The sequence below is a fragment of the Mesoplodon densirostris genome, chromosome 1 (genome assembly GCF_025265405.1).
Source record: "Mesoplodon densirostris isolate mMesDen1 chromosome 1, mMesDen1 primary haplotype, whole genome shotgun sequence".
NCBI classification, from domain to species: domain Eukaryota; kingdom Metazoa; phylum Chordata; class Mammalia; order Artiodactyla; family Ziphiidae; genus Mesoplodon; species Mesoplodon densirostris.
Window position 1 is genome coordinate 32,646,394 of NC_082661.1, and position 25,203 is coordinate 32,671,596.

The window sequence follows — 25,203 nt, forward strand, 5'->3', positions numbered from 1 at the left end:
GTGAAAATGGCATGAAGCTTCCATAGGCTTTCTTTTCCTAATTATTTTTATTTTCCTAATTTTACACATTATTACTATATCAAACCTTTTTTTAATTTAATAGGGTGTTTTATAAAATATAAAATACATTGTTTATAAAGTGTTGTATCTAGAAAAAAATGAAAGAATGAGGAAATTGACTTTATTTTAAAAATAAGAATTTTTAGCTATTTTCATTTTTCTTTTCCACAATATACTCCTTAAGCTTCTAATTTATTTAGTTTGCTTAGAGATGAATACCCTACCCTACTAATGAGTCTGTTCTTGAAAGATTATCTAAGAAAATATTTTTGAGAGAATTTTAAATAACTTAATGAAAAGGGGGTAAGGGAAACTGTTGGAAGTTACTTGAAAGAAAAATATTGAGATTTAAGTGAGAAAAAAGTGAGAACTAAGATGCAAGTGAGATTTAGCAAGAGCAGTGTGAGCTACATGAATAAAGACTAGAAAACTATGTCTTCGTTGTGTTGTATTTAGGTATTTCATCTTCACATCTTTCTGGGCATATAAGATCTATTATGTCTATGGCTTCATGATGCTGGTGCTGGTCATCCTGTGCATTGTGACCGTCTGTGTGACCATCGTGTGCACATACTTTCTACTAAATGCAGAGGATTATAGGTGGTGAGTACTTATTTCTGAGAAGAACCTCTGGGGACCATAATATTTTAAAATAAGATTCCATTTGAAGTGTATCAAGTGGAGTAAAAGATCTGTATAGAAATTTTCCTCCTTAAGATAGTATAGGGATTTTTTTTTTCAATTATAAAAATGTTGACGATTTTAGAGGAAAAATAATACCAGTCAAAAAAATTTTTTTTGGTATTAATGAGGGTCACTAGTTTAAACACTAGGAGACAGGTCTGAAAAAGGAAATGGTTTATTTAGTGTCATTTATAATAGGAAATTTGACAAAATTTAGGATCTCTCCTTCCAATTCTTAGGCTTTCTCCTCGTTGATATATTTAAATGCCATTGTACATTTATACATGCATTTGTTTTTAAATACACAGAATCTTAAAGGATATTTTTATAAAAGTCTTTGCTTTAAAATCTTTCAGTGCCATCCATTCAAAAGGGTTACTTTTTTTTTTCTTCAGGCAATGGACAAGTTTCCTCTCTGCTGCATCAACTGCAATTTATGTTTACATGTATTCCTTTTACTACTATTTTTTCAAAACAAAGTAAGTGGAGACGTTTTTTCATTTTGTATTTTAGAAGCTAAGTTTGTCATTTAAATACTAGAATTTAGGCCTTATGTCTAAAGTAAAAATGGATATACTATATATAATTTTTTGGTTTTATTTCAGGATGTATGGCTTATTTCAGACATCATTTTACTTTGGATATATGGCGGTATTTAGCACAGCCTTAGGGATAATGTGTGGTAAGTTCTGAACTTCCTGGAACATCATGAGTAAATCTTCGAGTGTTTCTGAATCAGAAAAGTACAGTAATTGGAAATGAAGAAACTACTTTCTGTTGTTTGATCAGGAATACCAAAATAAACTCAAGCATCTGATTTCAGTCCTTTTGACTATTCCTCAAAATCTAATTTATTACCTCATTGATTTCTTTTTTACTTTCCTGTTTTTAGTAATTGTGTATAGCACTATTTTTATTTTCCATACCACAGTTAGTTTCTTATTCATGTTGAGAATTGTTGTTTTTGTTTGTTTGTTTTTTTAGTTTAGATTCTTTGGAAAAGATTATTATGTAAACAGGTTAAGGCTTGACTGAATGGTTTTTGTTCGGAAGTTTCTGTTCCACTGTTCATGGAGGTAGCAGTGTCCAGGAGGGAGCACAGTTGACTGGTTATCAGTACCTGCTTGGGTGTCTGTAGACTGGGCTTAAGTTCTGGCTGTGCCATCTGTGGTTCTATACCTTGATCCAGTTCCCCAAGCTCTCCAAGCCTCTGTAAAATGAGGATAATACCACTGTTTCATGGGTCTATCACAATCTTCCCTTAAATGGAAGACGTGATAGTTATCGCCATATAATAGAGTCTCTAGTATGTGTGAAATAACTAGAAAATAAAGAAAGAACTTTTGGAAGCAGCATGAAAAATGGAAAAGACATGGACTGAAGAGCCTGAGAGACCTGGATTAAATCTCCATGCTGCCACTCACTGTTTTTTGTGGCCCTGGGAAGGCGTATTAACCTTTCTAAGTCTCATTTTCCAATCTATAAAATGGGCATAGCTTTCAGAGTAGTTATTTGTGATAGTGTCATGTGTGTAAAGCACCAAGTGTAATGCAGGTCTGTTATTAGGTGTTAAGAGATAGCCAGTTACATGGGAGACATGGTGGAGAATTTCTGGGAAGAGCTAGACTTTGGGGGATCAATTAGTCCTGGTTGTGAATCGTATTGCCCCTACTTAATAGCCCTGTTACTGTGGCCAAGTTATTTAACCTTTCTTCCTCAACATTCTCATTTGCAAAACAGTAGTAATACCTACCTTGCAGGGTTGTGATGAGGAGTCAGTGATTGACTGTGGGTAAACATCAGGTGGATGGCAGATGCTCAGTGAGTGCCGGCTGCTGCTGTTACTGGATTGAGGAGGGCCAAGCATCTTGGGCTGTCCTCTTCTGGGGTTGTGTCTTTGTTTCTGTATATTCTTTGGGTTTCTACACCTTGTGTTTTCACCTCAGAGCAATTTCATGACACTGAGTCCTGGCAGAGGTATCTTAAGGGAAAATGTACAAGCAGCTCACTTTTTTTCTGGTTCAGGTTTTTACCCAATAAATGAGGCTTAATTCCCTAGTTACCTCATAGGAATGATGTAAGACTTAAGGACTAATCACTCTGGAGACATTTCCAGATAGTGTATAATTCAGAACTACCCCCGACACACACCTTTTTTTTTTTTTTTTTTTGGTAATTCTACCTTTAGCTATAGGATGGGCAATAGAATAAGGAAAACAGAATGATCTTGTTAAAACCTGGGTCCTGGTATGACATTTGTGGACCTCTTTAGGGTACCAAGATTGCTTTCTTCCTTCATCAGAGGAATCTGTTCTGCAGATTGGTAGGTGCCAGAGATGAAGGTGGTCAAAAGGTCCAAACTTCCAATTACAAGATGAATAACTTCTGGGGATGTAATGTACAGTAAGGTGATGAGATTTAATAATATTGTGTTGTACATTTGTAAGCTGTTAAGAGATTAGTCTTAAAAGTTCTTATCACAAGAAAAAAACCTTTGTAACTGTGAGGTAATGGATGTTAACTAAATTTATTGAAGTGATCATTTTGCAATATATACATATATCAAATCATTATGATGTCCACCTTAAACTAATGTAATGTTACATGATAATTAAATTAAAAAAATCTATACTCAGCCATAAAAAAGAATGAAACAATGCCTTTTGCAGCAACATGGATGGACCTAGAGATTATCATACAATGTGAAATAAGTCAGACAGAGAAAGAAAAATATCATATAATATCACTTACATGTGGAATCTAAAAAATGATACAAATGAACTTATTTACAAAACAGAAACAGACTCACAGATTTAGAAAACAAACTTACGGTTACCAAAGGGGAAAGAGATGGAGGGGAGGGATAAATTAGGAGGTTGGGATTAACATATACACACTACTAGATATAAAATAATCAACAAGGACCTACTGTATATAGCACAGGGAATTCTACTCAATACTCTGTAATAACCTTTATGGGAAAAGAATCTGCAAAAGAATAGATATATGTATATGTATAACTAAATCACTTTGCTGTACTACTGAAACTAGCACAACATTGTAAATCAACTATACTGCAATATAAAATAAAAATTAAAAAAAAATTTGTTCGTATATACCATTTATGTGACCACTGTGTACCCACATATACAAATGACACTGACTGCAAAGTAGTAAAACTAATTTCACCAGCTATAAGGGAAGACAGTTCTCTATATTATAGTTACACATTTTATTTATAGCTGCTGTGATAATCTTTCCTTGTGATAATTAGTTAACCAACTTTGAGAGAAAGATGAATAGGACTGAAAGCTAAATCTGGATTTGTGTTATATGGGAACATCCTATGTATCCCTTGGCAATCAAAAATTTCGTTTAGTATTATTGGCCATCCTTCCTTCAGAATATTGTTCCCCGAACTCCTCTTTATTTAATCTGAGATCTTTCTTTTTTTTTAATTTTCTAATTTAATTTAATTTTTTTTATACAGCAGGTTCTTATTAGTCATCAGTTTTATACACATCAGTATACATGTCAATCCCAATCACCCAATTCAGCACACCACCATCCCCACCCCGCCGCAGCTTTCCCCCCTTGGTGTCCATACGTTTGTTCTCTACATCTGTGTCTCAACTTTTGCCCTACAAACTGGTTCATCTGTACCATTTTTCTAGATTCCACATAACGTGCATTAATAGACGATATAAGTTTTTCTCATTCTGACTTACTTCACACTGTATGACAGTCTCTAGATCCATCCACGTCTCCACAAATGACTCAATTTCATTCCTTTTTATGGCAGAGTAATACTCCATTGTATATATGTACCACAACCTCTTTATCCATTCATCTGTCGATGGGCATTTAGGTTGCTTCCATGACCTGGCTATTGTACATAGTGCTGCAGTGAACATTGGGGTGCATGTGTCTTTTTGAATTATGGTATTCTCTAGGTGTATGCCCAGTAGTTGGATTGCTAGATCATATGGTAATTCTACTGTTAGTTTTTTAAGGAACCTCCACACTGTTCTCCATAGTGGCTCTATCAATTTACCTTCCCACCAACAGTGCAAGAGGGTTCTCTTTTCTCCACACCCTCTCCAGCATTTGTTGTTTGTAGATTTTCTGATGATGCCCATTCTAACTGGTGTGAGGTGATACCTCATTGTAGTTTTGATTTGCATTTCTCTAATAATTAGTGATGTTGAGCAGCTTTTCATGTGCTTCTTAGCCATCTATATGTCTTTTTTGGAGAAATGTCTATTTCGGTCTTCTGCCCATTTTTGGATTGGGTGGTTTGTTTCTTTAATATTGAACTAATTGAGCTGTTTATATATTTTGGAGATTAATCCTTTGTCCGTTGATTCGTTTGCAAATATTTTCTCCCATTCTGAGGGTTGTCTTTTCGTCTTGCTTATGGTTTCCTTTGCTGTGCAAAAGCTTTTAAGTTTCTTTAGGTCCCATTTGTTTATTTTTGTTTTTATTTCCATTACTCTAGGAGGTGAATCAAAAAAGATCTTGCTCTGATTTATGTCAAAGAGTGTTCTTCCTATGTTTTCCTCTAAGAGTTTTATAGTGTCCGGTCCTACATTTAGGTCTCGAATACATTTTGAGTTTATTTTTGTGTATGGTGTTAGGGAGTGTTCTAATTTCATTCTTTTACATGTAGCTATCCAGTTTTCCCAGCACCATTTATTGAAGAGACTGTCTTTTCTCCATTTATATCCTTGCCTCCTTTGTCATAGATTAGTTGACCATAGGTGCGTGGGTTTATCTCTGGGCTTTCTACCTTGTTCCATTGATCTATGTTTCTGTTTTTGTGCCAGTACCATATTGTTTTGATGACTGTAGCTTTGTAGTATAGTCTGAAGTCAGGGAGTCTGATTCTTCCAGCTCCGTTTTTTTCCCTCAAGACTGCTTTGGCTATTTGGGGTCTTTTGTGTCTCCATACAGATTTCAAGATTTTTTATTCTAGTTCTGTAAAAAATGCATGGGTAATTTGATAGGGATTGCATTGAATCTGTAGATTGCTTTGGGTAGTATAGTCATTTTCACAGTATTGATTCTTCCAATCCAAGAACATGGTAGGTATATCTCTCCATCTGTTGGTATCATCCTTAATTTCTTTCATCAGTGTCTTCTAGTTTTTTGCATACAGGTCTTTTGTCTCCCTACGTAGGTTTATTCCTAGGTGTTTTATTCTTTTTGTTGCAGTGGTAAATGTGAGTGTTTCCTTAATTTCTCTTTCAGATTTTTCATCATTAGTTTATAGGAATGCAAGAGATTTCTGTGCATTAATTTTGTATCCTGCAACTTTACCAAATTCATTGATTAGCTCTAGTAGTTTTCTGGTAGCATCTTTAGGATTCTCTATGTATAGTATCATGTCATCTGCAAACAGTGACAGTTTTACTTCTTCTTTTCCAATTTGTATCCTTTTATTTCTTTTTCTTCTCTGATTGCCGTGGCTAGGACTTCCAAAACTGTGTTGGATAATAGTGGTGAGAGTGGACATCCTTGTCTTGTTCCTGATCTTAGAGGAAATGCTTTCAGTTTCTCACCATTGAGAATGATGTTTGCTGTGGGTTTGTCGTATATGGCCTTTATTATGTTGAGGTAGGTTCCCTCTCTGCCCACTTTCTGGAGAATTTTTATCATAAATGGGTGTTGAATTTTGTCAAAAGCTTTTTCTGAATCTATTGAGATGATCATATGGTGTTTATTTTTCAATTTGTTATTATGGTGTATCACATTGATTGATTTGCATATATTGAAGAATCCTTGCATCCCTGGGATAAATCCCACTTGATCATGGTGTATGATCCTTTTAATGTGTTGTTGGATTCTCTTGGCTAGTATCTTGTTGAGGATTTTTGCATCTATATTCATCAGTGATATTGGTCTGTAATTTTCTTTTTTTGTAGTATCTTTGTCTGGTTTTGGTATCAGGGTGATGGTGGCCTCATTAGAATGAGTTTGGGAGTGTTCCTTCCTCTCCAATTTTTTGGAAGAGTTTGAGAAGGCTGGGTGTTAGCTCTTCTCTAAATGTTTGATAGAATTCACCTGTGAAGCTATCTGGTCCTGGACTTTTGTTTGTTGGAAGATTTTTAACCAGAGTTTCAATTTCATTACTTGTTATTGGTCTGTTCATATTTTCTATTTCTTCCTGTTTCAGTCTTGGAAAGTTATACCTTTCTAAGAATTTGTCCATTTCTTCCAGGTTGTCCAATTTATTGGCATAGAGTTGCTTGTAGTAGTCTCTTAGGATGCTTTGTGTTTCTGCAGTATCTGTTGTAACTTCTCCTTTTTCATTTCTAATTTTACTGATTTGAGTCCTCTCCCTCTTTTTCTTGATGAGTCTGGTTAATGGTTTATCAATTTTGTTTATCTTCTCAAAGAACCACCTTTTAGTTTTATTGATCATTGCTATTGTTTTCTTTGTTTCTATTTCATTTATTTCTGCTCTGATCTTTATGATTTCTTTCCTTCTCCTAACTTTGGGTTTTGTTTGTTCTTCTTTCTCTAGTTCCTTTAGGTGTAAGGTTAGATTGTTTATTTGAGATTTTTCTTGTTTCTTGAGGTAGGCTTTTATAGCTATAAACTTCCCTCTTAGAACTGCTTTTGCTGCATCCCATAGGTTTTGGATCGTCGTGTTTTCTTGTCATTTGTCTCTAGGTATTTTTTGATTTCCTCTTTGATTTCTTCAGTGATCTCTTCGTTATTTAGTAACATATTGTTTAGCCTCCATGTGTTTGTGTTTTTTACATTTTTTTCCCTGTATTTCATTTCTAATCGCATAGCGTTGTGGTCAGAAAAGATGCTTGATATTATTTCAATTTTGTTAAATTTACTGAGGCTTGATTTGTGACCCAAGATGTGATCTATCCTGGAGAGTGTTCCGTGTGCACTTGAGAAGAAAGTGTATTCTGATGTTTTTGGATGGAATGTCCTATAAATATCAATTAAATATATCTGGTCTATTGTGTCATTTAAAGCTTCTGTTTCCTTATTTATTTTCATTTTGGATGATCTGTCCATTGGTGTAAGTGAGGTGTTAAAGTCCCCCAGTATTATTGTGTTAATGTCGATTTCCTCTTTTAGAGCTGTTGGCAGTTGCCGTATGTATTGAGGTGCTCCTATGTTGGGTGCATATATATTTATAATTCTTATATCGTCTTCTTGGATTGATCCCTTGATCATTATGTAGTGTCCTTCCTTGTCTCTTGTAACACCCTTTATTTTAAAGTCTATTTTATCTCATATGAGTATTGCTACTCCAGCTTTCTTTTGATTTCCATTTGCATGGAATATCTTTTTCCATCCCCTTACTTTCAATCTGTATGTGTCTCTAGGTCTGAAATGGGTCTCTTGTAGACAGCATATATATGGGTCTTGTTTTTGTATCCATTCAGCAAGCCTGTGTCTTTTGGTTGGAGCATTTAACCCATTCACATTTAAGGTAATTATCAATATGTATGTTCCTGTGACCATTTTCTTAATTGTTTTGGGTTTGTTTTTGTAGGTCCTTTTCTTCTCTTGTGTTTCCCACTTAGAGAAGTTCCTTTAGCATTTGTTGTAGAGCTGGTTTGGTGGTGCTGAATTCTCTTAGCTTTTGCTTGTTTGTAAAGCTTTTGATTTCTCCATCGAATCTTAATGAGATCCTGCTGGGTAGGGTAATCTTGGTTGTAGTTTCTTCCCTTTCATCACTTTAAATATATCATGCCACTCCCTTCTGTCTTGTAAAGTTTCTGCTGGGAAATCAGCTGTTAACCTTATGGGAGTTCCCTTGTATGTTATTTGTCATTTTTCCCTTGTTGCTTTCAATAATTTTCCTTTGTCTTTAATTTTTGTCAGTTTGATTACTACCTGTCTTGGCATGTTTCTCCTTGGGTTTATCCTGCCTGGGACTCTCTGCGCTTCCTGGACTTGGGTGGCTATTTCCTTTCCCATGTTAGGGAAGTTTTCGACTATAATCTCTTCAAATATTTTCTTGGGTCCTTTCTCTCTCTCTTCTCCTTCTGGGACCCCTATAATGCAAATGTTGTTGCATTTAATGTTGTCCCAGAGGTCTCTTAGACTGTCTTCATTTGTTTTCATTCTTTTTTCTTTATTCTGTTCCACAGCAGTGAATCCCACCATTCTGTCTTCCAGGGCACTTATCCGTTCTTCTGCCTCAGTTATTCTGCTATTGATTCCTTCTAGTGTAGTTTTCATTTCAGTTATTTTATTGTTCATCTCTGTTTGTTTGTTCTTTAATTCTTCTAGGTCTTTGTTAAACATTTCTTGCATCTTCTCGATCTTTGCTTCCATTCTTTTTCCAAGGTCCTGGATCATCTTCACTATCATTATTCTGAATTCTTTTTCTGGAAGGTTGCCTGTCTCCACTTCATTTAGTTGTTTTTCTGGCATTTTATCTTGTTTCTTCATCTGGTACATAGCCCTCTGCCTTTTCATCTTGTCTGTCTTTCTGTGAATGTGGTTTTTGTTCCACAGGCTGCAGGATTGTAGTTCTTCTTGCTTCTGCTGTCTGCCCTTTGGTGGATGAGGCTATCTAAGAGGTTTGTGTAAGTTTCCTGTTGGGAAGGACTGGTGGTGGGTAGAGCTGACTGTTGCTCTGGTGGGCAGAGCTCAGTAAAACTTTAGTCCACTTGACTCTTGATGGGTGGGGCTGGGTTCCCTCCCTGTTGGTTCTTTGGCCTGAGGCAACCCAACACTGGAGCCTACCTGGGCTCTTTGGTGGGGCTAATGACAGACTCTGGGAGGGCTCACACCAAGGAGCATTTCCCAGAACTTCTGCTGCCAGTTTCCTTGTCCCCATGGTGAGCCACAGCCACCCCCTGCCTCTGCAGGAGACCCTCCAACACTAGCAGGTAGGTCTGGTTCAGTCTCCCCTGGGGTCACTGCTCCTTCCCCTGGGTCCCGATGCACACAGTACTTTGTGTGTGCCCTCCAAGAGTGGAGTCTCTGTTTCCCCCAGTCCTGTCGAAGTCCTGCAGTCAAATCCCACTAGGCTTCAAAGTCTGATTCTCTAGGAATTCCTCCTCCTGTTACCGGACCCCCACGTTGGGAAGCCTGATGTGGGGCTCAGAACCTTCACTCCGGTGGGTGGACTTCTGTGGTGTAAGTGTTCTCCAGTCTGTGAGTCACCCACCCAGCAGTTATGGGATTTGATTTTACTGTGATTGCGCCCCTCCTACCATCTCATTGTGGCTTTTCCTTTGTCTTTGGATGTGGGGTATCTTTTTTGGTGAGTTCCAGTGTCTTCCTGTCGATGACTGTCCAGCAGCTAGTTGTGATTCTGGTGTTCTCACAAGAGGGAGTGAGTGCACGTCCTTCTACTCCACCATCTTGGTTCCTCCTCTGAGATCTTTCTTGATTATCCCAGCAGTCAATGAGGTATGGAGTCATGGGATTATGCAGAAGGTTACTTTTTTCTTGAATCTTTCTATAATATGATTTAAGGAAGCCCTGGAGAGGTAATACCTTGACATTTACAAAGAAAATGGAATTAATTTAGCTGAAGTTTTTGAATGCATTTCCTGTTGAAATTTCATCTTACTGCCTAACAGTCTTGGCACATTTCCAGTTCCCTGCTGTTCTGGCAATGTCCCAACATTTATTCTTTAAAGGGTTTATATGCCTTCGGTGTTAATTTGTGTTTTGGGGGGAAGGGAAACATTTCACAGTGGAAATGATTAAAATGTCATCATAATACAAAAATTATACATACGCATCAGGTTATGTTGCTAAAATGCTTTTTCAGTCAGTAATTGAAAGGAAAATATTTGTTGATTTTTTTAATGTAGGAAAAATAATTATGTTAAGGTGGGAAATAATTAGATATTGTTGTAGACTTTATATTTTGAGCATAGCATTTTAGTTTTAAGGAAATTAAGTTTAAAAGTGTATTATTCCCAAGACATTTACTTTTCTAGAGTGCATATTCAGTATCTTCCTTTTATAAAGCCATATTTTTATAAGCTTATTCTTGAGATACTCATAAGATTAGGAAAAATGATACTCTAGGTTGACACTGTTTTGCTTTTAAGCATATCTCTGCTCAAAAGGGAACAATGTTTTGTAAGTCTGGAAAACTGGATTTGGTTATTGGACTAGTGTTGTATTATGCCAGTTAAATTTTTGATTCTCCTTAAAATTTTATAGATATTTTTATAAGAATTCAGGTTTATTTTTATAAAATTGAATGGTGTTTTCTCTTACCTTGTAAGGACTTGTATATAATTATTTCAAAGTGAATTATCACTATTTTCAAGTATAGTATAATTATTTCATATTAAGAAATAAATGTCTATTCATTGCAAAAATAGGTTTGCTTTGTTTGGGTGGGTTTATAGTCCCACCTTACCCCACTTTTTTTCTGACATGAATCTTGGACCTCATGTTATTTCAACTGTAAATATTTCAGTGTGTGTGTGTGTATGTATGTATATATATGTGTATATATATAAAATGTGCAATGTTTATATACTATATTATAATTATTATATAACTATAATATGGAAGAATGCAGTTATATAACATAATATATAATATTATTTCAGTATATATTCAATATATAAGTATAATTTATTAATATGCTCAAATATTCACTTAGTATTCAGATTTATCCCACACATCCTCATTTCTCTTTTAATACAGTTTGTTTGCATCAAGATCCAGTTTGCTCTCTTTTCCCTTGCAATTATTTAAGAAACTTGTGTTTTGGTTGGTTGGTTTTAATTCCTGTAGAGTTTTTCACACTCTGGATTTTGCTGATTATATCCCTAAGGTGTTATTTAATGCTTCTCTATGTACTTCTTCCCCCCCATATTTTCTGTAAAGTGGTAGTTAGATCTACAGACTTGGTCATACTCAAGAATATTAATACTTGTCCAAGAATACTTAGCAGGTGGTTTGTGAACTTTCATAAGGAGGCACTTAATGTCTGGTTGTTTCTGTGAGGTTAGCAGCCACTGATAATTATTGCCTAGCTCAAATAAATCATTAGTGGTTATAATATTCTCGTTCTGTTGTCCCTTTTATATTTATTAGCTGGGATACTTCTCTAAGGAGAAACTTCCTTTTATCAGCCGTTTGGTTCCTTTGAGGTACAGTTTACATACGTAAAGGCAGAAGAGACATTTTTTCCTTGCATACACCAGTTGGGCAAATAAAAGTTAGTTCATAGGTGGACAGTTAGGTGTATATGTGTGTATCATTAACTCATGGAAGATTTACTTTTAGACTTTGAATAATGGGCTTAGATGGTAAATTCCTAAATCCAGTGGAGAATCTTCTCTATGATATGAATGACCAACTGTCTTGTTTTAAAGATCCCTTACTACTTGCTGTAAAGAACTATACAGTTAATTCATTCATTCAACAAATACTTATTGAGTATCTTATCATGTGCCAAGTACTTTTTTAGGCCCAGGAGGCAGAAACTTAATTTAACAAAACAGACAAAAACACCCGTGCTCTCTGGTGTTTTGGGTCCCATTTGAAGCTAATTATTCAGAAACTCTTGATCTGCTTACCTGTCTCTCTTATGCATGCCCTCAAATGCCTGCCTTTCTACCAATCACATAGCCTCTACAATTTAAACATAAAAAAAGAAGCCTCCTCTCTAGAGCTTCAAATGGCACTGGGTCGTGGTTCTCAGTCCTTCCCTGAGAGAATCCCCATTCACTTCTTACTGAATTATCCATAAGGTATCATATGGTTTGGGGAACATGTTAATATTGTTTAAATGACCTAGAATAATCTATGCTTAAATTTTAAAAAAACATGTTTTTTTCATTTAACAAATTTTTGTCATTCTGAAATTATTCTTTATAAGAGATTATTTTAATTCATATAGTTCATAATTTCATGCATTAATTGATATTTAATTATAAAAATATTACATCAGGTCAAACTTGGTGTATTACAGTAACAGTTGATTTGCAGAACAAATGACACTATTTTAATAAGTTCAGAGAGAATACTAACAAAAGATGTTATCTTGGAAAAAGAATAACTTTCCAGAGCAGAGAGCATTTAGTGTTTGTTTGTAAATGATGGATACTGCTCTGTATGTATTTGTTTCAAAACATCTTATTTTATCTTTACAGGAGCAATTGGTTACATGGGAACAAGTGCCTTTGTCCGAAAAATCTATACTAATGTGAAAATTGACTAAAGACCCAAGAAAACCTGGAACTTTGGATCAATTTCTCTTTCACAGGGGTGGAACTTGCACAGCAAAAAAAAGCGCAAGAAGAGATTTGGGCTTTAACACTGGGTACTTTGTGGGTCTCTCTTTCGTGGATGGCTTAAAGTAACATCTATTTTCATTGATCCTAGGTTCTTAACTGACTGCTTTCTCCAACTGTTCACAGCAAATGCTTGGATTTTATTCAGTAGGCATTACTACAGTACATGGGTAATCTTCCCCAAAACTAGCTCATTAAAGATGAAATAGACCAGCTCTCTTCAGTGAAGAGGACAAATAGTTTATTTAAAGCATTTGTTCCAATAAAATAAATAGAGGGAAACTTGGATGCTAAAATTACATGAATAGAAATCTTCCTGGCACTAGTGTTTCTATGTTATTGAAAAATGATGTTCCAGAAAGATTAATTTTTTTCTCTTATTTTTACTGCCATCGTCAACTTATTGTGGGACATTTTTATATATTGAACCTGGGTTCTTTTTTGACCTGCCTTTTTTTTTTTCCCAATTCAACTGCATCCTTTTTTTTTTTTTTTTTACAGAGAGAATTTAAAAATATTAAATCCTGCGTGTAATATATCTGCTGTCATCTTAGTTGGACCAACTTCCCATTTATTTATCTTAAAACTATCCAATTACATCTTAATTCCATCCAAAGAAGATACAGTCTGAAGATAGAGGTGTACTCTCTACAATGCAATTTACTGTACAGTTAGAAAGCAAAGTATTAAATGGAGGAGATATTTGTTTTTATTAAACATTTTGTGATTTAGATAAACTACATTTTAACTGAATGTCTAAAGTGATTATCTGCCCCCTCCCCCCAAGTTAGTCTTACATCTATCTTTTTTGGGTTTGAATGAAGGTTTTACATAAGAAATTATTAAAAACAAGGGGGGTGGGTAATAAATGTATATAACATTAAATAATGTAACGTAGGTGTAGATTCCCACATGCATTTGGATGTACAGATTGACTATGGAGTACTTTTTTCTGATATGATTGGTGTAGAAATGTGTGAATTTGGGTGGCTTTTTACATCTTGCCTACCACTGCATGAAACATTGGGGTTTCTTCAAAATGTGTGTGTTAATACTTCTTTTGGGAAGGGGGGTTGTTTTCTTTGTTTTTTTCCTGAGACTCCTACAGGAGCTAAATTTGTAATTTAGAAACATTTAATTTTGTTAATCCTGTCTGGGGCACTTAAGTAATATCTAAAGCATTACTGCTTTAGAATGTTAAAATAAAACTTCCTGACCAAATTGTTTTGTGAAAATACATGTGTTTGCAATTTGAAGATATCTTTTCAAAAGGCAGTTACTGAATGCAAATTTTTTACTATACTATAAACCATGCTTTTCTAATACAGAGGACAATTACTTTAAAATCCCCAAACTTGCTTACATCTAGATTATCCAGTACAGTCACAAAGTGAATGAGAAGCCCTTTGAATGAAATTGTGGCACAAAATCTGTTCAGGTTGGTGTACCATGTAAAGTGGGGATGGGTAAAACTGGTTAGCTTACTAGGGGATGAGCAAATAAAGGTTATAGTTTTCTAAGAGAAGTAATTTTAATTTTGAATACATCTTTCTGGAACGATCCATAATGTGAAGTTTTCCTAGAACCATTGAGTTTCTAGTTTAATAGTTTGCTATGCAAATGACCACCTAAAACAATACTGTATATTGGTATTTTTAGAAAGACTCGAAACAGCTGTAATTTAAACCTTAATGTGAAACTCATACCATTCAGAGTTACGTAAGGTGTTTTCATTACAAAATATGTTTCTATAAATTAAGAGACTGCATCCTAAAATGTAGCATGTAAGGACTATAAAGGGTGAAAAATTTGATTTCTTACTACTTAAGTATGGCTGACATGAACAAACAGAAATTTTATCAAAAGCTGTAGGTAAATCCTCTTCTTCAAACCAAAATATTAAGTGTAATCTACTGGTTCCTCCATTTTCTCTTTCTTCTCACACCTGCCTTTAAGATCTTATAAGAAAAGGAACTAAAAGTCAGTACTTGATGGTTTATATTATGTAACTTTTAAACTACTTGTAAAGTACTTATAAGAACATAGAGTCTGATAGATTGTAAATTGGGTGGCAAGCTTCTGTCTTAATAAAATGAAATGTGTTTCTCATGAATCTTGCAAGTAAGGTGTAGGGTTTTAAAAGAATGAGTGGCTTAGCTGCTTTCAGGTACACCAATTCTTTTACTAAATTGATCTGTATTTAAAGTCCTTTGGAATCTTCACTGAAAAATAATTTTCTAATTTCCAAATACATTAAGAGCTCCATTAAAATGAGTATAAGTCACCTTGAAAAGTCCTTTAAAAAATTGGTTTTGGTTTATGGCTTCCTAGAGGGGCTGGGTGTGTGTGTGTGTCTCTTGAAGAAGATGTAATCCACAAATAGTTTAGCTCCCTAGCTCTCAGTTGTAGAATGGTAAAATATGTTATTTAAGTTAATTAAAGGGTAGGGTTTTTCCACTCCATAAATGCTAGTTGTCTTTCATTTGTTAACATTTGCTCAACTTATCAGCTGATGCTTTGAACACTCTCAAAAACTGGGGATTTGTATCCGTAAGCACGCTTCTCCTGAAATTTAGGTACATTAATAAGTGACATTGTTAATACATATATCCTAGTACAAGAGTAGGATAAGGTGGAAGTGTAATGGCTGGAAGGGTGGTAAAGCATTCTTTAGTATATCATGTTGGGCTCCTAGATTGTGCTGAGTTCGCCCATAAATTGAGCCCCACGCCCTTAGAATTCATTATATTGTGGTGATTTCTGAACCTAGTGAACGGTATGCTTGAGTGTTTTCCATTGCGAGTGGATGGCCCTCTTTCTAAAGGCGGCTGCTGCAAATTCCAGTTCTTCCAAAAGCCACTTTATTCAGGGTTTATCCACAAATTGTATTCATTTCGATAAAGCTTTTGTTTCCTAAATGTTTATTGATCACCTTATGCCAAATGTCTTGCAAATAAATATTATTTTAAGATTTCCTGAATTTTTACAAATGTAAAAAAGAAAAAAAGTATTAATATCATTTGTTCAGGAAAAGCTATATACCGAAGGGCTTCTGTATATGAATTCTGGGAAAGAAAAGCCTATTTGTAACCTAATTTGGAACCTGCAGTTCCATCTGGGTTTTAAGTTTAGATTTCAGCGTGTCTTAGTGCTTCATTCTGTTGATTTATTGGAACACGTAATAAATAGGAGTAGTGACATATGAGAACACAAGTATTAATGTTTTATATCTTCATAAAAATTGCATACTTATGAAGCTATATTTTAGCAATCGAGATGTTAAGGAGATCAGAGAAGTGAAAATTTATAAAGATTGTTTGGAAGTGTGTATAGAAATAGACTAGATTTAGAGGTAGGGTAGTTCAGAAAGTTGACGTATAGCTGCAGAAATTTTATAAAATCTAAATTCATTATGAGGAATAACTCTCGTTCTCTCCTATGAGCATTTTCTAAAAGCCATCTAATTTGACATTCTCTTTGGAACAGTAGGCAGAATTGTGCAAAGACAAAAGTAAAGTTTTAAGTTTCACTTAAAGTTATAAGTTCTTGTTTCACTGTATTAGGAGATGGAAATAAACTTGTGAAGAATGTTTACCTTGAAGTACTGGTGAACGAGTCTTGCTAATAATTGACTGATAAAGCAGCATTCTGTGTGTTAACTGTAATTCATCAGTTTAGGTCATTTGAAAGTTATAAACATTACAAGTAAGAGCTTAGGCAAGGAAGAAATAACATGGCGTTCTATTTGAAGGACAACAAAGTATCTTTGGAAAAGCAGTCCCACTTGGGATTTTCAACTGTGTCAAACATGAATCTATAAATCCCCACAGAGTACAGACAATCGGTGACAGAGTTGAAAGGAAACAGTTAATGCTCAATGATTACTTCCATTTTTGTACCCACCCGTGATTTGTGTAGGCCATATTCCAACTGGCTTTTTAGTAATAGAAATCCAGTGCAGTATAATGTATCACATTTGAAGTTCTAATCTCATCTGTTAATCTAACTGAAGTTGGATTTTTAAAAAGTAATAAAAAGTCAAATGTTCTTCCCTTGGATGCTTTATTTCTTTCCTTTTTGAAACAGGTGAACCAAGCATAAGGGATAACCCATTATTATTGGCACGCATATGAAGAGATTACTAATAGCTTTCCACAATTAAATAAAGCAGGGGTCAGCAAACTTTCTGTAAAGAGCCCAATAGGAAATATTTGAGGCTTTGAGAGTCGTACAGTCTCCGTAACAACTGCTCTACCATTGTAGCACAACAGCCATGGGAGAAAGTACATCAACTAATGAGCATGGCTGTGTTCCAATAAAACAAAAACAGCCAGTGGGCCATAGTGGGCTGACCCCTGAAACAAAGGATTTAAAATTTGGGATTTGGTTTTTCCCCCCAGCTTTATATTTTGAAAAAAAAAAAAAAGTACAGAAAATGGAAAGAATGGTACAATGAACAAGGTTTGTCCTTTTAAGAAATGATTTTTCTCTTTTATTATCATTCCTTTGACTTTCTTTATATACAAACTCTGACTCCTGCATTCAAACCCCACTACCCCTATGCCTGTCATTCTCCTGATTGGTAATGCATTGCATCTGTCTAGTACTCTACTGTTTCACAGCAGTTTCACATATGTTTTCTCACAAGTATCCTGTGAAGCTGATAGGGTAGACAGCTACATTTTATAGGTAAGAAACTAGAGCAGCTAAAGAATTTCTTATTTTTAGCCCAGAAGTAATCAAAATTAGGGTCCTAGTGTCTTGACTGGTGTAACTGTAAAATGGGGGTATCACCTCTCCAGCCTATGGAATAGATAATATTGGAAATATTGTCATAGAGATCATATCAGAAATGAGTGTTCTATACCAACGGAAGGGATTATTTTTATTGTACTACATCAAAATTAGTGGTTAGTTTCTCCAGGTCTATTTGTAATTTTTTTTCATCTTCGGTTTTAACTAGTTATTTAAATTACTGTCAACCTCCTTGGTTCTTTTCTCCCCTTGATTTTATTACCAAACTCAGTTGACACATATTATACTTGGCAATTCCTGTTAGCCAAATAGTTATATTGGTGCAAATTTGAGTTACTTTTGATCTCTTTAGTGAACACTTTTTTTGTCTGATTGGAAAACTAGGAGTATAAAGGAATCTGCTATACAACCACCTTCTGGATTTCAAAGTGAGAACTTTTATTAAATACCTAATTTACAGTTTAACATTAGAAAAGGGGGAGGGAATAATCTTGCATTGGGACACATGGAGTCAAGGTGGTAATGTAGTCTACAAACGTTTTTAAAGTTATTTGCAAAGTTGCATGCTTAAAGTGATAGGGGTTTCAAATTTAAAAAATGGAGGACATGGTTGTAGGGAGAACTTGATGTCAGTCATTTAAACTGGCCAATGTTGCAGTTCTTAGTGGCTCAATCTAAGCCACTAAGATTATGGGACTTAACCTTGGAGGTCACTGAAGGGAAGAGAGGGTCTAGAGAGTAAGACGTGGAAGGCGCATTCCAAGTTGGAGTTGGTCAGACAGGTCCGCTGCAGGCTAGAGACCCAGAAGGGTAGGATAGACATAAATAGGTAAGTGTCATAGGTGTGGTAGCTGCAGTAATGGTGGCATGAAGATGCAGGCTGTGTGGTTATGAAGTTGTCCCCGGCAAAGACATGGAGGTGTGAAGCAGCAAGGCCCTGTTAGGATGACTGCAAGGTGTTTAATGCAACAGGAGTGGAGAGACGGAGGTGGCAAGAGCCAAGGCTGGAATCCATGTGGAAGGACGACCTGGTGGTGGATGGAGGACCTGATGTGCCACCCTCACGGGCTTGGGTAGAGGTTTCAGAGAGCCACAGAAGGTTTTCAACAGCTGCTAAAAATTGTAACAGTATTAAATATTTTTAAAACTCAAAGTACCGGGCTTCCCTGGTGGGGCAGTGGTTGAGAGTCCGCCTGTCGATGCAGGGGACGCGGGTTCGTGCCCCGGTCCGGGAAGATCCCACATGCCACGGAGCGGCTGGGCCCGTGAGCCATGGCCGCTGAGCCTGCGCGTCCAGAGCCTGTGCTCCGCAACAGGAAAGGCCACAACAGTGAGAGGCCCGCGTACCGCAAAACAAAAGAAAACAAAACTCAAAGTACCTTCTCAGTGGTCAGTTAATGTAAACTAAGAAATGAACCAGCAAATGAGAGTGCCCGCTTTACCCTGGAGGTTCTGCTCCCTGCCTTGGAGAAGATGGTGTATAGTAACCTGGAAAGGCACAAGGAAGGGAAAGTGGCCTCTGTGGAGTAGGTAAGGAGGATACAACTTGGTAGGCGTGGAGGCATTTGAGAGCTGCTGCAAGAGAGCCGTGTCACTCGGGGCACAGGGGTAGAGCTGGAACGAGTTGAGTGGAGGACATCTGACTAAAGGGGGGGAAGCTTGTAATGACTTTCAGGTTTCCACAGGACCATGAGCTATGGGGGAGGAAACCCACAAACAATTATGAATGTGATAATGGAACTGAGTTGAGTGGCTTTAGATCACAAAGCCTTTTATTCTAAATCTATTTCTAGTCTTTTCGTGGGATTTAAAAGAATACATTTTAAAAGTTATTTGAATCCTGATTAAAGTTTAAAATACAAAAGTGAGTGAAATCAGAAACCATAGAACTGAGAAAAAAATATTAACCATCCCTTTCAGTTGTTCCTAACTTTTCTGTACTATGACTCAGATAGTTTGTTGATTTGTTTGATAGCCTTTAAAATAGCATTTAAACAGGGCTTCTGACATAAAACTGCCATTTGCTCATCCCAGAGCATGACTGTCTTCAAAATATTTGGGCAAAGAGTGTTGGTGAGAAGCCTGGCAGCTACTCATGAGGTGGGGATTAGAGGCAATAAAAGTTCACAACCTCAGTGTTTGCCCAAGAGGTTGCCTGTAATGTCTATTTTCCGGAGGAATTCCCTGCTAATGAGGAGGCCAGTTGGCTGTTTGCCTAGTGCCATCTGGAGACCTGGAAGTGTCACCGAAGTTTGTTAGGCTTTTGAGCTGTTGACTTTGTGGACTTCTCTACTGACAGGTGGTGACCTTCACTGGGTTGAATGCAGAGACCTATGGCGTTGGGTTTGACTCCTAGTGTTCAGGCAGAAATGACGTTCAACCCCTTCCCACACCTATTTAATGGCCACCTGGCCTTCCCTGCCATTTGGTGACATCCATTCCACCCACACACCCACCCCAGATTACTTCTTCCTGTCTGTCAGTTCTTGCCCAATCTGGCTCCATCCTGTATGTGCCCATTTGATGAAGACTTAGCATGAAGCAGGGTCAACTTGCATTTCTGAGGGCCCAGACAAAATATCCAGTAGCCCCCTTCCAGTGGTTAACTTTTAAGTCTTTACTGGTTTGAAGGACTTGTTACCCTACTTACTAGATGAGAAGACAGATGATCATAATGCAAGAAATTCGGAATCCTGTGTAAAGCCCAGCTCGGGGCTGCCTGTCAGCTCTTTTGTCATTAGTGGCTGTGAAACCATATAGAAATCTAAAAGGAAAGCTCAGTCCACTTTTTCTGCTTGCAGTTTAAGTGAAAAAAGATTCTACTGGGAGTGATGCTGAAAATCTCTACACATTGGTGTGTTTTACTTCATGACTGGGGCAATTTTGCTTGCATAGAAAGGTCTTTGAAAACTCTCTGTAATAGTACTTTTTATGTCTCTAAATCGAAATGGCTCAGTTCTGACAATTTTTACATTTAAGGTACAACGTAGGAGGGGGTTTCAAATAGCTCTTGATTATTCTCTTAAATTATTTGGGCATATGTTTTTAATTGGCACAAAATTAACCAGACTAAAGAAACTGGTCGTTTTTATTCCATCAAGTTAATGGTGAGTGGCTTATTTAATAAAACATGTCTGTAGTTTAACACAAATAGCACGTACAGCTGTTTGTCAATCTTTTTGCCTATTTGAAGCTTCTTACACTGTTTTACTAAAGGATGGGGTCACAAAGAGGGGAAGTCCGTCATTTTAAATCATCCTTCCCTAAGCTACTCAAGTCACCAGCCACGCGTTAGGCTAGGTGGGCGCTGCAAGCAAGCGCCCTTCACGGCTGGACGAAGGAAGTTTGAGAACGCTGAGAGGAGCGTAATCCTCGATTTATTTATCTATTTATTTTCTGCTCCGAAAGCAACCAGAGAGAAGATTCGCTTCATCCCTACAGAGAAACGATTGTCCGAAAAGCACATAGTGATTTGGTATCGGGGATCGCTCGCATCGGGTTCCTGGCCCTGAGCTCAGAGCTCTAACCACTGCCGCCTGCCTTCACCCACGTGTGCATCGAGGAGTTGCAAAGTGAGTTTTCAGAATACAACAAGGCGGGAAGTCCAGCCCTGATCTTCCGGAGCAGCGTTTTGGGGGGCCGGAGGCGCGGTGGCGCCCGGAGAAGGGCTCCCTCGGCTCTAGGGCAGCGCGGCTGGCCCAGGGTCCTTGCCTTCAGCCTGTTCACCTCGCTCCCCTTCCTCCGAAGTTGCGGAGGTGCCGGGAAGAGGAGGGGCCTCGCCTCGGGCGCCCGAGTGATTGGCTGCCCGGGGCCCCTGGCGAGGTCTGTGCGGTCCAGCCCGGGTGGAGAGGGGCGGAGCGGCCACTGCTCCAACCACCGCCGCCACCGCCACGGTCGCAGCCGCCTCAGCCTCAGCCGCCGGGCAAGTAGCTCCGAGCGGCTGCTGCTGCCTGGGCGCGCCGACGCGGACCGCGCTCTGCTGGTTCCACGCCCGAACCATGCCGGGCAGCCGCGCGTAATCGCCTCTCCCGGGTCGCCGCCGAGCCGACCCTGTACACCGTCCCCCGCTAGGGCCCAGATTTCGGTGCTCCCAACTCCCTCGGTCTTCGCCGGCCCCTCGCAGTCATGCCCCGGGTGACTGCGCTTGGGGCCCTTGTGCCATTGCTGCTGCCTCTCCTGCTACTGCTGCTGCCGCTGCCCCGCGACGCCTGGGGGCTCGGGGAGCGCTCGGACGCCACCTGGGACTACTCGGTGCTGGAAGACGAGGAGAGCGCGGAGCAGCAGCTGGAGCATTACCATGACCCGTGCAAAGCTGGTAGGTGCCGCCGCCGCCGCCGGGGATGTCCGGCAGAAGTTTGTCTTTGAAATGCAAATGAGGTGGTGGGCAAGCCAGCTCAGCCGTGTGTGGGGCGGGTCTCCCCTCCCCTCCCCCCCCCCCCCGAGATCCCTCGAGCTCCCCGGGGAAACAATGTCCCAGAGGGGCTGCTTAAATAACACTCCGACTGGGACGTCCCGGCCCCTGGTTTGCGGCGCGCACAGGGTGGCGGCCGCGGGAGCGTTCTCCAAGCGAATGAGGGCGGGTGCCCGAGGCCGAGAGGGCTCCCAAGGACTGGGGCGGGCGCCGGAGTCTCCTGCCAGCCAGGTGGTCAACACGGGCCACCGTCGGTCGCGCTGGGCTGGAGCAGAGGAGCGGGAGCCGGGCTGGGAGCGGCGTTCTCAGGCTCACACGGTGTTGCTGGCTCCGATTTCATGGCATTTGTAAGTTTCACGCAAAGTTTCCCAAGATCTTGTGGTTACTCTTGGGAAGAGAGTATAAAAAGCGAAAAGCTTCACAGCAGGCAAAAAGAAAGAGGTAGACGAGGGGGAATGTGTATGACTCAAGTTGCCGCAAACTTCCCTGTAGCCCCCTCAGTGTGGTTGCGCCTGGGGGTCTCCCTGGGCCGGCGGAGATGGAAGCCGTCAGGTGCTCTAATCCCGCCAGGAAGCCGCGCCCCGGGACGCGGGGGTCTTTCTGGCGCACCTCGCGGCCTGGGCACTGCAGCTCCCGCTTCCCACTAACCACCAACCGGCTTGTGTGTCCCAAGGGGAGCAGCTTCCGAGCCGGAATAGTTGAGGCGTCAGCCCCAGAAGGGCCCAAGCGCATGTTCCAAAGAAAGCCGATGGATCTGGGACAGTTCCCAGCTGGCACAGAGGGATACTCACGCCCCCGAGAGCGGACGGTCTCAGAAGCCCGCCGAGCGGCTCCTGGCCGGTGGCCAGGGGCCGCGGGTCCTGGTGTTTATCTCTAGGCAGGGTCTGGCCGCTTCACTTGGCGGCCCGCAGAGATGAGCGGACCAAGGGAAGCTCGCAGCCTCCATCTGCAGAAGGGCAGGGTGCTTTTCTTCCGGTTGATGAGGGAAGTGCCGTGCATGAGCCAGTGTGGCCCCGTTCCCTCACTCCCTGGAAAACTCTAGTAGCCTCAGTTTCCTCATCTGAATTGGGGACAGTAATTGTAGGAGGACTCAGATAATCTATGGGGAAGTTCTCTGCAAATGGAATAATTGTGATGACACTGTAATTATTTGTGTTGTTACTGCAGCGAGTGTGGTCCAGGCTGCGGGTTGGGCAGGTCAGAACTGGGTGAAGTCTGGGGGAAACCAGGTTCCTGGGAGGCTGGAGGACCTAGGAGAGTGTGAGACTTGAGAATCTTGTGAAGGTTGAGGATCATACCAGGTTTGAGGGTCCTGGGCTTATGCTGCAGGAAGATTCCTCCAGTATAGCCATCTATTGCTGTACCTTGTGGGGCTTCTGAGTTAGGAAGGAGGGCAGAGTTGATTGCTGGCTAATTTGAGAGAATATCAGCAGGTAGTATGCCCTGACTAAGGTATCTCAGTTCCTCATGGGACCTCCGTCCTGACCAGGTTGAAGAGTCTCTGGAGCACTGAATATGCCCTTGCCTGAAATGAGGGGCACTGGGGCTGCAAAACTGGGATGGGGGCGAAGTGATCAGCCATCACCTGCACCTGTCAGGTCCTGGACTTTACTGGATGTGAACTGGGGCCTCTGGGAGGCAGTGTGGGCAGCTGGGGCCTGGGCTGCGGCAGCAATCAGTGTGTTCGGGAATGTATCGAGCACCTCTGGGATGCTGGGTGCTGATCTAGGGCCTGAGAATCCCGGTGAAAGAGGCATAGTTCCGTCTGTGAGGGCTCTCCAGCTCCTGGTCTCAGCCTTGTGGAATAACACTAAAGCAGGTTTGCCTGTTGGGGCCTCATTCTTCTCCAATAATTTTGGAGAAAATGCTAGATAACCAGGGCATGCGTGTTCTGTGACTCTTCACAGACTGGACAGGATGGGCAGCAGGGCTGGAAAGTAGCTGTATGGTTTCAGCCAGCTCCATTCATCCTCCGCAGCCATCCTCCATATTCCCAACCCCTTGACCTCTTCTTCATCCATGCTGATGCTAAGAGTGACCAGAAGAGGGCGATGGCAAGGGAGACCTAGGGGAAACGTCCCATCAGTCTACTCATGCTTCTGGAAATTCCCTGAGCAAGGGAACCGCCTTCTGGAAGGACAATAAGCAGTTCACCAAGGACTGGAGACTCAGTGTAAGAAAGTGCCTCTCGGCTTGTGGGGAACGCTGTCTTTCCTGGTTCCATATTCAAACCAAACCTTAAGGGGCAGCCTTTCCTCCTATCAGTCACATGCTAACTCCCTGACTCCTCCAGCCAGAAGTCCTCTGCCTAGGACCTGCCTCAGGGCTTCGAACCTAAAACACCTCCCACCTGCCCCTTCTTGTGCCGGGGCGGGGGTGGGGTGTGTCTCCATTCTGCTGTGGATGCAGAGTACAGACAGAGAATCTGGGGTCTGTTCCTGGCCTCTCAGGAGCTGTGCTCCCTGGCAAGCCCCTCCTCTCTGGCCCTTAATTCCTCATCCATAGAGTGAAACTGTTGGACTAGTTAGGGTGGCAAACTGACAGGTCCAGGGAGCTGGCTCCCTTAGTCCACATCCGCCATCTTGCCCTGCGCCCTCTTCGCTCTTTGCGGGCGCTTGAGTTTGTGCCCCTGGCCCCTTCCTTCTCAGTGTTCTATGGTTCTATGACCTTTGCTTCCAGCTCAGGATCTCAGAGGCTGAGCAAACGGGTCTGTGTTCTGTCATTTACAGTTTTACCATTTACACATTTTACTATTTACTCTGTCATTTACAAACTGTGTGTGACCTTGGGCAAGTCACTGAATTTCTCCATGCCTTGGTTTCCTCATTTGTAAATGAGGATGATTCCCAACAGACTAATGTGCTTAGGGCAGTACCTGACGTGTAGTTAAGTACTTTATAAACAGATTTCCTAGAAACTTGTGAAAGAACATCTTCATGCTGACCTTTGAAGTAAGTTTTAAGGTGTAAAATTTAAATTTACTAGCAAACAATCTATTTGATGCTGTAAAAAGGGACGCTTTTAAAATCAGATGCTTGT

At 39.8% G+C, this 25,203-nt stretch overlaps 2 protein-coding genes across 2 annotated transcripts in view; both read left to right on the forward strand.

Moving 5' to 3' along the window:
• The window catches only part of TM9SF3 (transmembrane 9 superfamily member 3), a 75,584-nt gene extending 58,985 nt beyond the window's left edge, over positions 1-16,599 (forward strand). Inside the window, exons 12-15 of the mRNA XM_060101583.1 lie at positions 517-663; positions 1,140-1,223; positions 1,350-1,426; positions 12,858-16,599. Coding sequence (XP_059957566.1) covers positions 517-663; positions 1,140-1,223; positions 1,350-1,426; positions 12,858-12,925 — 376 coding nt within the window. The 3' untranslated portion in view covers positions 12,926-16,599. The remainder of the gene's footprint in view (positions 1-516; positions 664-1,139; positions 1,224-1,349; positions 1,427-12,857) is intronic.
• A 5,058-nt stretch (positions 16,600-21,657) lies between these two features.
• TLL2 (tolloid like 2) overlaps positions 21,658-25,203 on the forward strand; it is a 138,365-nt gene continuing 134,819 nt past the window's right edge. Inside the window, exon 1 of the mRNA XM_060111148.1 lies at positions 21,658-22,068. Coding sequence (XP_059967131.1) covers positions 21,879-22,068 — 190 coding nt within the window. The 5' untranslated portion in view covers positions 21,658-21,878. The remainder of the gene's footprint in view (positions 22,069-25,203) is intronic.